The 13,073-nt window shown below is 32.8% G+C and overlaps 1 protein-coding gene across 1 annotated transcript in view; it reads left to right on the top strand.

The window, feature by feature from the left end:
• The first annotated feature begins 10,143 nt into the window (after window positions 1-10,143).
• LOC130227137 (mucin-19-like) overlaps window positions 10,144-13,073 on the top strand; it is a 34,228-nt gene continuing 31,298 nt past the window's right edge. Inside the window, exons 1-3 of the mRNA XM_056456691.1 lie at window positions 10,144-10,231; window positions 12,810-12,844; window positions 12,957-12,996. Coding sequence (XP_056312666.1) covers window positions 10,203-10,231; window positions 12,810-12,844; window positions 12,957-12,996 — 104 coding nt within the window. The 5' untranslated portion in view covers window positions 10,144-10,202. The remainder of the gene's footprint in view (window positions 10,232-12,809; window positions 12,845-12,956; window positions 12,997-13,073) is intronic.

Below are 13,073 nucleotides of genomic sequence, written 5' to 3'. Positions count from 1 at the left end.
CAAAAACAAAAATCTCATCAGCCATCTGATTTTACGAACAAACAATTTTCATGTTTCTAAAGCAAAGACATGCTATGACAGCCATTTAATTAGTTTAAAGTAATAAAAAAAATGAAACAATACATCTAAATTAAATCATTTGTCTTTTGCTAAAGTCTTTTGCATTGTGGGACATTGATGTCTGCTGTGTTGATTTTTGTCATTGAAAATTCACCTCTGCAGTTTAACAAAGTGACTTTTTGACATTTTAATAGAGAATATATATATATATATATATATATATATATATATATATATATATATATATATATATATATATATATATATATATATATATATATATGTATGTATGTATGTATGTATGTATGTATGTATGTATGTATGTATGTGTATGTGTATGTGCCAGGTTTTTGTACTGTAATTTACATCACCAGCACAGACAATATACTATTAGTATATAGCTATTCAAAATGTCAAACTTTCCTACATTAAAAGCTGTTGGGGGAAAGAAGAAGTGTTACAAAGTGTTACAAAGAAACATTCAGATGGATGATTGTGGGATTTGGTAAAATACTTGGTTTGAAACATTCCTGTCTTTGGGCTGACTGTGATGTTATCTCTGGTTTAACAGGTCTTAATATACTAATGATTTTTACATTAACATGCATAAATGATGTTTCATCTAGCTTATATCTTAATCTTGTTTTCCTCTCTATTTATTTAGATGTATTATTAATAGGTGCTTTTTAGGTTTAGGTGTGCCGTCTGCCGAGAATTTGATGTTTCATGTTTAACTTCCTCCCTCTCATTTTAATCTTATGCTTCCTCCATTTTTCATATTTGTAATTTTTCACATTACTAATGCAATAAAAAAAACATAAATAAAGCCACACTACATGTATAGGAAAGGTAACATTTCAATTGTGGTGTTCCTATTTTCTTAACCCAGTGATAACTAGCTGATTTTTCAAAACCAAAATAAAGCAGCTTAAGATCAATTTGTATCAATTGATTTGGCCTCACAACTACACTGTAAAATAAACTGGCTATTTTAAATAATGGCCATTAAATTACAGACATTTGTCATGAAACAACAGATGGTAAATTACGGAAATTTACCGGAAATTTAAATTTAAGGAAATTTTTGTAATTTAACGTCCGTTATTTTACAGTAAATGACTGTAATTTAACTGCCTTTACTTTACTTTTTTTTCCCTGCACCCCAGCGGCTGAAAAAAACCCTTAAAATAGCAGATTTTTTTTGTGTACTTAATGTTAAAGATTTTGTTCACCCTAAAATAACAATTCTGACAATGTTTGCACACCATCGTGCCATTCCGAACCTATAACACTTTTGTTCATCTTGAAAACACAGCTAAAGATATTCCAATGAAACCAGAATTTTTGCCCCTATAATTGAAATTAATCCATGTGTGGTGCAGAGACACAATGCTCTTATATTATAGATTGATCTAATTTTGGATTTTTTTTTCACATGTAAACATTTACTGTTAAATGTTTTTGTTTCAATTGAGTTCTCAGTATGATCAAAAGTTTTATAGTTTTGTAATGACATTGGGGTGAATATATGATTACAGAATTGTCATTTTGAAGTGAACAGTAACCAGAATGCAGATCTTTTTCAATCTCTGGATGAGGTGACCACAATTATCTACAACAACTGGAACATATTTATTTCCAGGGAACACATGCATTGTGCTTCCCATTTACAATTTAAACACAACTATGTTACAATTTCCTCCAGGTACTCCAGTTTCCCCCACAGTCCAAAGACATGAGGTATAGCTGAATTGGGTAAGCTAAATTGTCCATAGTGTATGTGTGTGAATGAGTGTGTATGGATGTTTCCCGGTGATGGGTTGCAGCTGGAAGGGCATCAACTGCCAAAAACATATGCTGGATAAGTTGGCGGTTCATTCCGCTATAGCGACCCTGGATTAATAAAGGGACTAAGCCGAAATGAATGATTATGTTACAGTTTTTGTGCTTGTTGTGTCTTGCACTTTTATTCTGCCTCTTTTCTTTTTTTCAGCCTGGACTCAAACCAGGGATCTTCTTGCTGTGATTCAACCATTGCCATTGTGCCACAAAACTAACCTAGCCTTTTTAAATTCCCAACAGTACTACATCATATTTAGTAGATGTCAGCTTTAAAAGAGAAATGCCATATACTGTACTGCCCTGTCCTAAATGGCATAGCCCTTTTAACTGGGACTTCTTACATTTGCATAAAATTGATACATTTAGCCGATGCTTTTATTCAAAACAGTCGACAAAAGAGCATTAGCTTTTTTGTTGTGTTCATCTTACTGCACATTGCACTTTGATGCCGCAGGTCCTTTCCAAACAAGACAAGCAAGATTTATCTACAAGATCTGTGCATTTGACCATGATTTCTCAATTCGGTAAAGCACAAACTAAGATTAAGAATTAAATTCATTCTAAATGTAAAATAATATCATAGCCCACAGCACAACTATTAAAAAGATGAATGATGCATCAAAGTAGCTGATGCATGATGGTAGCTAACACTTTTTAGTTAACATCGGCAATTAAAACATCAGTAAATAAAACTTCAGTGAAGATGCTAGAATAGTTATCCTGATGGGTTTTGATGGAAACTTATGAAGTCTAGACTTTTTGCTTGAATCTTGTCAAGCAGATATTTTGTAATAGAAAACCACAATGTTCAACAGTGCCGAAGGCTTTAGTTAGGACTAAGCACATAGGACCAACAACTCCACCCTTGTTAAGTTTAAATTCAACATCTAATTAGCTTGGGTCTAAAGCCGAACTTCAAGCTTCAGTTGTTCTCTAAAAGGATTACTGTTAGAATGAGTGTATTGTTCGGTCACATGCCTTTAGCTGACCTTCAACATAACAGGAGTTTTACTCTGGGCCTATAGTTGTGTGGTTCTAATGGATACCCTGAATTTATACAATTATTGAAGATATTTTCTATCAAACCTGACCAACATTTACTAAATTGTTGCCAACAGTTAAATGAAATATTTACCCGATGGAGCTCTTTTTCAGTATTAATGTTTCTTTTTGATGGAGATCTGAAATATATGAGATCTGAAATAAATTACTTTATAGGATTTTTGGGGTAAAGTGACTATTTCATGATACAAATGTCATTTTTACTGTAATCGTTTTATAACCAAATTATGATATTCTGATCTTCCACTCCTAGTAGCCTCACCAGTTTGTGCATGCAGACATTATTTGAAGCTTGATGCCTGAAGCAGACTTATTTAGTTCATAACCTGCTCCACAACACATTCTTGGAAATAATGCTAGCATAAGCCGGTCACCCTGGTTTTGAGAACAGAGGGTAAAAAGAGAACTCGTGTACTAAGGTCTTGCCTCTGTGCAATGGCACACACACACACACACACACACACACACACACACACACACACACACATATATATATATATATATATATATATATATATATATATATATATATATATATATATATATATATATATATATATATATATATATATATATATATATATATATATATGTGTGTGTGTGTGTGTGTGTGTGTATCAGTATGCAATAATATAGTAGTAAATAAAAATATATATTTTTAAGAGGCTTCTTTTAAAATGTTTTTATAGTCCATAGTTTTTTTACTGTAAACATTGCCTTGCAATAATACTCATACCCCTGTTTTTTTGTTGCAGTCATATATTAAGCTGCTTAAAATTAAATTGTCCACATTACAAAAAATGTAGCACTCGACTACTAACTGGCATTAAAAAGCGTGATCATTTCTAGTCTCACTGCACTGGCTTCGTTTTTTTTAGGATTAATTTTGTTTATTGTTTTTACGTTTTTACAGTAGTTGGTGCTATCTTATTTCACCAAGCTTTTACGTTCACGCACCTGTCAGAGCACTGAGGTTGTCAAATCAGAAGCTCCTAAATGTTTAAAGAGTAAGTTCGAAATATAATGTAAGCGAGCCCACTCATATGAAAAGTACTTGACCTGTTGGTTCTTTAAATCAATTCTTTAGACACAACAGTATACTTTGGCGTTCATTTCAAGTAGACGTTTTGATTTGACGCAGTGTTTTTATTTTATTTATTTATTGATTTATTTATTTATTTATTATTTTCTGACATTGTGATAAAATTTGGTCAATGATGATTGTTTTTAAGTTTACTATCTAAATAAATAAAAATTAATTGAATTGAAAAAACTTGTAAACTTAATAAAACACTTTTTAATTACATTCGTAAGAGCACTATGCATTATGTTAAATGCATAGTATGAAAACTTGAGCAAATGTTACTTAGGACCAGTGTTGGGGGTAACACATTACAAGTAACGCGAGTTACTTAATAATATTACTTTTCCAAGTAACGAGTAAAGTAAGCATTTCTTTAACAAATTAAGTAATAATATATGAGTTACTTTTTTAAAAATGTAATGTGAGTTACTTTTTAGATTAATTTGCTTTTTAAAAATAAATTGCTGAATTAAAATTAGTGTAATCATGTTGTATCACACTCAGTGAGAGAATGAACTTTCTGCGAAAACAGACAGAAACCAGGATAGCAGAGCCTTGCATTTCTGTAATAGAAGTATTCTCATTATTTTGAACACATGGAAGAAAAGGGGATCACTGTTCATTGAGACTGTCTCAATGAAAAGTGATTTAACTGAACTAATAAGACAAACATACAAAAGTAGCAAATGCATTGCTTTAAACTTTCATTAATTTGTATATACAGCATGTTTAGCGTCAGGAAGTTCTCAGAAGGTAACATTGCTCTATTTATTTATTCGTTTTTTAAAGGTACATGAATGGTTAATTTATACAGTGTGTCATTAAATGCAGAGCTCCTCTATTAAAAAAAAAAGAAAAGAAAAATATCCTGCAAGTTCTGAAAGAGATTAAACCTCAGGCAGGTATGAAAAATTAACTCAAAAGAAACTAAAAAATAACTTAACGCAGTAATGCAACTAGTTACTTTTTTGGGGAGTAACTCAATATTGTAATACATTACTTTCAAAAGTAACTTTCCCCAACACTGCTTTGGACTATTCAACTATCAAAGAATCGTCCTTGAAGTAAATTTCACCCAGAATTTAAATTTACTCTCCATTTACTTAACCACAAGTGATTATAAACCTTTATGCAATAATTCTTCTGAAAAATGATACAGAAGAAGAATGTTGGAAATGGGTAGCCAATGACATCTTAAGTAGGAAAGGAAAAAAAGAAGAAGAAACAATTAAATCAAGTAGGAGGGTGAGTAAATGATTACAGAATTGTAATTTTTGGGTAAATTATTCTTTTAACTAGAGGTAATTTCAATTGATTGGACATGGTTTGAAAAGACACACCTGTCTATGAGGTCTATCAGCTGAAAATATGTCACATACCACAAAAATTAGTTTGAAGGTTCACATGACCCAAAGGCCTCCATAATCCTTAACAGTAGTAAGTGGAATAGCTTTCATATTTTTGTGACTGTTTATGTATAAACCCAAGTAACAAATAAGAAACTTGAAATAAAAAAGGACCTTAATCACTTTCAGAATGTGAAAAACCAACACAATCTCACGGCAATTCGTAACTTTTTGATTTAGTGGCTAATTCCTACGAATTCGTATGATCTAATTCCTACAATTTAGTACGATTTGCTCATCCCCCAATGACGGTTGGGTTTAGGGGTGGGGTTAGGTGCCACGCCTCCTTATTAAAATAGTACAATTTCGTACTACTGAACGTTCGTACTGGCACCACTCATCTTTTGCAACAGGGTGTTGCTAGACAAAAAGCTTTACTGGGGCATGGCCCACCTCAAACCTCCCACCCCCATATATATATAAAAGTATATATAAAAAATAAAAGTATTATTATTATTATTATTATTATTATTATTAAAAATTTACAGGAATTAATCCTAAATGTAAAATATCATCATGTTCCTTTTTGCTTAATGCAATAGAAATCTATCAGGAGCCATGCTTAGTCTAAATAACATCACCATCATATTAAATCTGAGCCGACACCTCCAAATAAAAAAGCTTTTAACGCCGGTTACACAAAGCATGAGCAGCGCGCACTTTTTGGGCGCATATGTACCGGATTCAAACTGGGAGCAGAGAAGCGCATCAGCATCAAGCAGGAGCTATACTTGAGGCTAGCAAGTATGGATTTCGGCGCACATGCGTCAGTTTCTATTTGAGTAAACTACATTGCTTTCATCAGCGTTGGTTCGGTTGCACACAGAGAATAACGTCTTTACTTGGAATTACAACTTTAATAAATATACTTGCATATAAAGTAAATTGTTTCTCAAAGCATTTACTGGAGCACTGGCGATTTTCACTAAACGGCGACGCCCCTGATCTGCAATTTACCACCACACTGGTGCTGTAGCACACGGGATGTTCAGCTACATGGAATGGTGAAGCCATTAGGGTATAGTAAGCTAAAATGTTTAAAACCAAGCGCTTATTTATGCAAACTGCTTCTACAAACATATGTGAAAGAATAGATTGCTCGGGAACTCAGTGTATTCATTTGCAACACAATAATAGGTTGCCAACTGTGCAATAAGTCCATTCATGTAATTTCCCCACTACTAAATATTTCACAGTCTACTGTTGATTGTTAGTGTTTCTCTAAAGTGAAGAGTAACGTTTTTCTGTCTGGCAATTCCGATGTACAATTCTGGGTTTGACAGTTGCCGGGAGAATGGTACTTGCCTGACTGCATTTTGACAGGTGTCATCTGTTTATGGTGTTGAGTTGTTTTTCAGGGTTTGGGCTTGGCCCCTTAATTCCAATGAAAGGAACTCCTAATGTTTTAGCAAAGACATTTCAGACAAATGTATGCTCTCAACTTTATGGAAAAAACTGTTTGGGGATGGCCAGTGCAAGGCAAGGTATATAAAGGCATGGATGAGCAAGTATGGTGTGGAAACACCTGACTGGCCTGCACAGAATCCTGACCTCAACCCAATAGATAACGAATGAATTAGAGCAGAGACTGCAAGCCAAGCCCTGTTTTCCAACATGAAAGCTTAAGTTGTTATAGCTGCAAAGGGTGGCCCAACTCTATTATAAACAATACAGATTAGGTTTGGGATGTCATTAAAGGTCATGTGCATTTAAAGCTATACCTGCCAACACTCCCGTTTTTCCCGGGAGTCTCCCGTATTTCAGACCCATCTCCCGATTTGTCATTTCTCCCGGAAAACTCCTGGAAAACTCCTGTAATTTCATCACCCCCCCACCCCCCGGTACTCAGCTTTTTGGGACAATATATAACACCCCCGAATCTCCGACTATTTCGATGGCAGTGCCCGGTGCATAAGAGAGACCCATTTTGGTTTTTCCAGCCTCTGTAAAGTCTCTGAACGGTACGGGACACAGACACATCCTCCTCCCCCAACCCCTGCCCGGACAAATGTTGGCAGGTATATTTAAAGCAGTTATTCTCATAGTCCTTGTGCCCCACCACTAACGCTTATTTTGCATGTTTCTCTTATTTAACACACCTCATGCATGTAAGTTTGTTAGAAGAGCTCTGTGCATGAACTGTTCTAATTACCAGGCCTCTACCCAGTGAACATTGCTTCCTACGCCCTTCTGCTTTATTGCTATCTACCCGAGCATAATAAATCTTTATTTCACTTTGGACTGTTCTTTCACATATATTCACAAAGACACTGCCTGCATCATCTTCTGCTTACTAATTAATGTGATAAAATAAACCTCTGTAAATAAATGCAATTCAGATTCACATAACACATATTGCTCCCTTTAAACTGAAATTGTGTGTGTACATATATAAACAGTTCATTTCTGTTAATATATCTTTGTTCGGTATCTTTGTTAGGAAAATATGCAATATTTTAAAAATAATTTAAATCTAAAAATGTTTAATCTGACCTCCCTTGGCACTGTGCGACTATCCTGAAGTTTTCTGAAATCATGTTTAGAAACAATGTCTGTTTCATCATTTTCCATCAATAGATTCATCTTTTTTTTTCTGTCCAGGTGATTCCATACTGCCTCTATAGTATTGAGGTCTGGACTCTGTGGAGGGCATTTAGTGTTTTATCAGCTGTTTTTTCTCTACAAATATATTTAAGTGTAATAAATAAAATGAGAACTATTCATATATGTTTATGGTCATATATTATACCATCACTAAAATAACAAATCTAACTTTTTTGTACACAGTTCTATATGTACAATATACATATCAATATTCATAAATATAATATTTTAACAATTTTTTTATTTTATTTTTGCTTTATGTACAGTATGTGTAAATACAGTATCATCATCGTCATCATTTTGTAGATAATAAATATGTAAATATCATATTTATTATTATTATTCATATTCATATCAAAATTTTGCCGATTAAAAAAAAATTTGGACAGGTTAAAGGCTTCCTATATCAAGGGATCATTCATTCATTCATTTTCTTTTCGTCCTTTTATTAATCTAGGGTCGCCACAGCGGAATGAACTGCCAACTTATCCAGCATGTTTTACACAGTGGATGCCCTTCCACTGGGGAACCAGCCATACACTCCCATTCACAGACATACATGGACAATTTAGCTTACCCAATTCACCTAAAGCACATGTCTTTGGACTGGGGAAGGAATCCTATAGATTAAAATGTTTAAAAAGGGGTTTTCATTGCATTGATACTATGAATATTAATGGTTGAGCACCAATAATAATTGACAAAAAAAATTCTGAAGAATCATGTGACACTAGAGTAATAAATAAATGCATTTTTTACTAATTCAAGAAAGAGAGTTATTTAAAAATTAAATCAAATGCATGAATCCTTGCTGAGCAGAATAAATGTCTTATTAAAATCATTCATTCATTTGTCGGCTTAGTCCCTTTATTAATCTGGGGTCGGCACAGAGGAATGAACCGCCAACTTATCCAGAATATTGTTTTAAGCAGCAGATGCCCTTCCAGCCGCAACCCATCTCTGGGAAACATCCACACACACTCATTCACACACACATACAATACACACAATTTAGCCTTCCCAATTCACCTGTACCGCATGTCTTTGGACTGTGGGGGAAACCGGAGCACCCGGAGGAAACCCACGCGAATGCAGGGAGAACATGCAAACTCCACACAGAAACGCCAACTGACCCAGCCGAGGCTCGAACCAGGGACCTTCTTGCTGTGAGGCGTCACCGTGTCTCATTATTTCATGAGTATACAAATATTTCTTAAAGTACATGGACAAATTAGATTCAGACCCTGATCATCAAAATAAATATTTTCCTTTTTTTATACATTTTTGTAATGAATAATTGCCACCATCAAAACCAGATTTTTTAAAGGTTTATATTTGTAAATCTGTCAGTGAAGAATCCAGTCAGGGTTGTTCTTTTTTGTAATGTGACAAAATGTGCCATTGTCATAATAGGACTTGAAGTAATTCTACACTGTTACTTACACTTATAGTAATTCTACACTGTTCTTAAACTGTTCAAGTATCATGATAAACAATTAGATTAAAAGAATCCAAATTAGATATATATTTAGAGAAAGATATATAAATGTATAATCGGTAAAACACTTGCGATGGATTACTGTTTTCCACCTGCAATATGTAGTTGACATTTGCTTTAAAACATTTAACAAATAATATATTCATTTTAATTTTTACATTTTCTCTCTAATATACAGAAACTGATCCATTGCCAGAGAAAATGATTTCGATCTATTTTCATTTTATTCAAAGTCGGAACATTTAAGTATATGACTATTTATTGTTTTAGAACTCACAAAATAACAAAATATCTGCATTTATTGTAACATAAAATGTTCTACATCAGACGTATTTTAAATCTATTTTAAGTTTATGATGATGTACAACCGTTTCAGGACATAAAGACATTTTAGCGTAGTTAAGCTTGAGGGTACACCCCTTATTGTTGACAGAATAGTGAGTAACATCGTAAATCTGATGCTGCAGTGCAGGCTACATGGGTTCGTCACCAAATTACACCTGTTGTGCTACCACACCTCGCAAACGTCAACACACCTATGATATATGCTGGCCCAATTTTTTTCTCTTTAGTATCTTCATATTGACTCAAAACGCATCACATAGAGCATTGCAAGGATTATCTCAAGGGATATCGTTTGTTATTTATGGTTATGACTTTGAAGAGCAGGAGGAGGTAGGTCACTAAATGAAAGCATGAATTTGGGGAAAAGAACTGGTGTATTTACACGTAAATTTGTAATCTGTTTTCCGTTATATGATGTTGTTCAGTGTTATCCCTGTTAATATTATATCAGGCTGTGACAGGATTAGAAAACAGCTAACTGTGTTTTACTTCATTGATCCATTGCACACACGCGAATAGCCTTTTTTTTTTCTTTTTTTGCCAAAATACAAATCAAATATAACACGCTTGATTCTGTTGATGACAGGTATAACGTCCGCTCATAAAATTCGATTTGCAAAAACGGTCAAACAAATAAATAAATCATGAATATGGACTGAATGCAGATAATGCAATTTTGCAGTACAATAGATAGTTTGAACAGCAATAAGTAATAGAGTTTTTGAATAGTTATTAGTAAAATAAAATCCATATTCACATATATTTAAGTCTATGTTAATTTGATAAAAGCTGTAGAAGTATTTTCATTTCTGGTTCATAACTAATAAAGTAAAACTTCTTAACAAACTCATTTTTTTCCTGATTGTACCGCCATACACGAAATCTGTTTCTTGCCCTATTAATCGTCAGACCCACTCTAATTAACAGTATTATTTTTTATTTATTTATTTGTAAACCACAAAAGTTACTCCGTTATTAAAGTGCTATATCACTTTAATAATATTTAAATAGGAGCGTCACGGTGGCGCAGTGGATAGCACGGTGTCAGTTGGCATTTCTGTGTGGATGTTCTTCCCTTGTTCGCGTGGGTTTCCTCCGGGTGCTCCGGTTTCCTCCACAAGTCCAAAGACATGCGCTATAGATGAATTGGGTCATCTAAAAATTGGCCCTAGTGTATGTGTGTGAATAGGAGTGTATGGGTGTTTCCCAGTGATGAGTTGCAGCTAGAGGGGCATCCGCTGCGTGGAATGTGCTGGATAAGTTGGCGGTTCATTTTGCTGTGGCGACCCCTGATTAATAAAGGAACTAAGCCGATAAGAAAATGTATGAATGAATATTTAAATATTATTTTCATTAGTATAAGCATTTGTTTTGTTAATATTAGTATTATCGGCGTCTGTTTCATATAGGCTATTAATTACTATTTTTGTGTGTGCGTGTGTCTCTGATCTTACATCTAGCATCCATTCATTTGTTGTGAACTGGTAGCAAAATGATAGGGCTCTCTATCAACGAACAGCCGAATACATAAAAATTCCCGGTAAACATGAATAAATACATAAAGAAGTGAAAAAACTTAAAAAACAGCAGAGGCAATAAAAACCAGGTTTCAGAGAAATGTGTTCACAATCTTCTATGATGCCATTAGGTCTAGCGTAACAATAAATTCATGGGATATCATTCATATTTTTTTTTGGACTGTTTCAACATCCAATCAAGAAATAATTAAGAAAAAATACAGATATTTTAATATTTCTCTTAGGTTTCTGGTATGTTTCTGTTAGAACTCTCATTAACTCAATATTTCTGTTTGGTTTCTGTTAATATTTCTGTTAGATTTTTCATTTATTCAATTTTTCTGTTATGGTTTCTGTTAATATTTCTGTCAGAATTCTGATTAATTCAATAATTCTGTTAGGTTTCTGCCAATATTTCTGTTAGAATTCTCAATAAATCAATATTTATGTTAGGTTTCTGTTAATATTTCTGTTAGAATTCTCATTTATTTAATATTTCTGTTATGGTTTCTGTAAATATTTCTGTTAGAATTCTAATAATTCAATATTTCTGTTACCGTTTCTGTTAATATTTCTGTCAGAATTCTCATTAATTCAATAATTCTGTTAGATTTCTGCTAATATTTCTGTTAGAATTCTCATTAATTTATTATTTCTGTTAGAATTCTTATTAATTTATTATTTCTGTTAGAATTCTTATTAATTCAATAATTCTGTTATGTTTTCTGTTAATATCGCTTGTAGAATTCTCATTAATTCCATATTTCTGTTAGATTTCTGTTAATATCTCTGTTAGAATTCTCATTAATTCAATATTTCTGTTAATATTTCTGTTAGAATTCTCATTAATTTATTATTTCTGTTAGAATTCTCATTAATTCAATATTTCTGTTAGTTTTCTGTTAATATTTCTGTCAGAATTCTGATTAATTCAATAATTCTGTTAGGTTTCTGTTAATATTTCTGTTAGAATTCTCAATAAATCAATATTTCTGTTTCTTACACAGTTTTTAAACATTCTGTTAAAAAAACAATTGGAAGGAAACATGTTACATATTGAAAGTTAAAATGTGTAGACTATATATTTATCTATAGGTAGATAAAAAATAAAGCGATACCTAATTTACTTGTTTAGAGAGTGGTGACAGTCTGTAAAGTTTATGGTTTAGCTCAAAAATAATTTTTTTAAAAGCTTTGTGAGTTAGATGTTTGAGGCATTTCACCTTAAAAAGGTTCATCAAAACAATACATTCTAAATAGAACTGTTTCTGTGTGCAAATATTCTTAAACCCTTTTATAGACTAAGGTTGTTGTTTTTTTTTTTTTTTTAGAAATTTAAATTATAGAATGTTTGTCTTTTTTCTTTCCTTTAGCAATTTTTTTCTTTTCAGGCAAGATGGCACCAGGAAATTTTTGTACGCCCTATGTAAGTACTAAAAATGTGTTTTAAAGTTTGTTCTAGAGTAGTTTTAATTTTAACAAAATATCAACGAACAAAAAATAAAAAGATTATTAAAGCACTGTGTTTCTCTTTATAGTATGCTTTTGGTGTGCGGTTCAATCTGCAACTAGAGTTCAGTAAGTGTCAATATAATTAACTGTTTTTAAATATTTATTTACAAAGCATGCATTAATGTTTTATCTAATAAAAGGCT

Source organism: Danio aesculapii, chromosome 1 (assembly GCF_903798145.1).
Source record: "Danio aesculapii chromosome 1, fDanAes4.1, whole genome shotgun sequence".
Lineage (NCBI taxonomy): Eukaryota > Metazoa > Chordata > Actinopteri > Cypriniformes > Danionidae > Danio > Danio aesculapii.
This window is presented reverse-complemented; position numbering and strand designations above follow the sequence as displayed.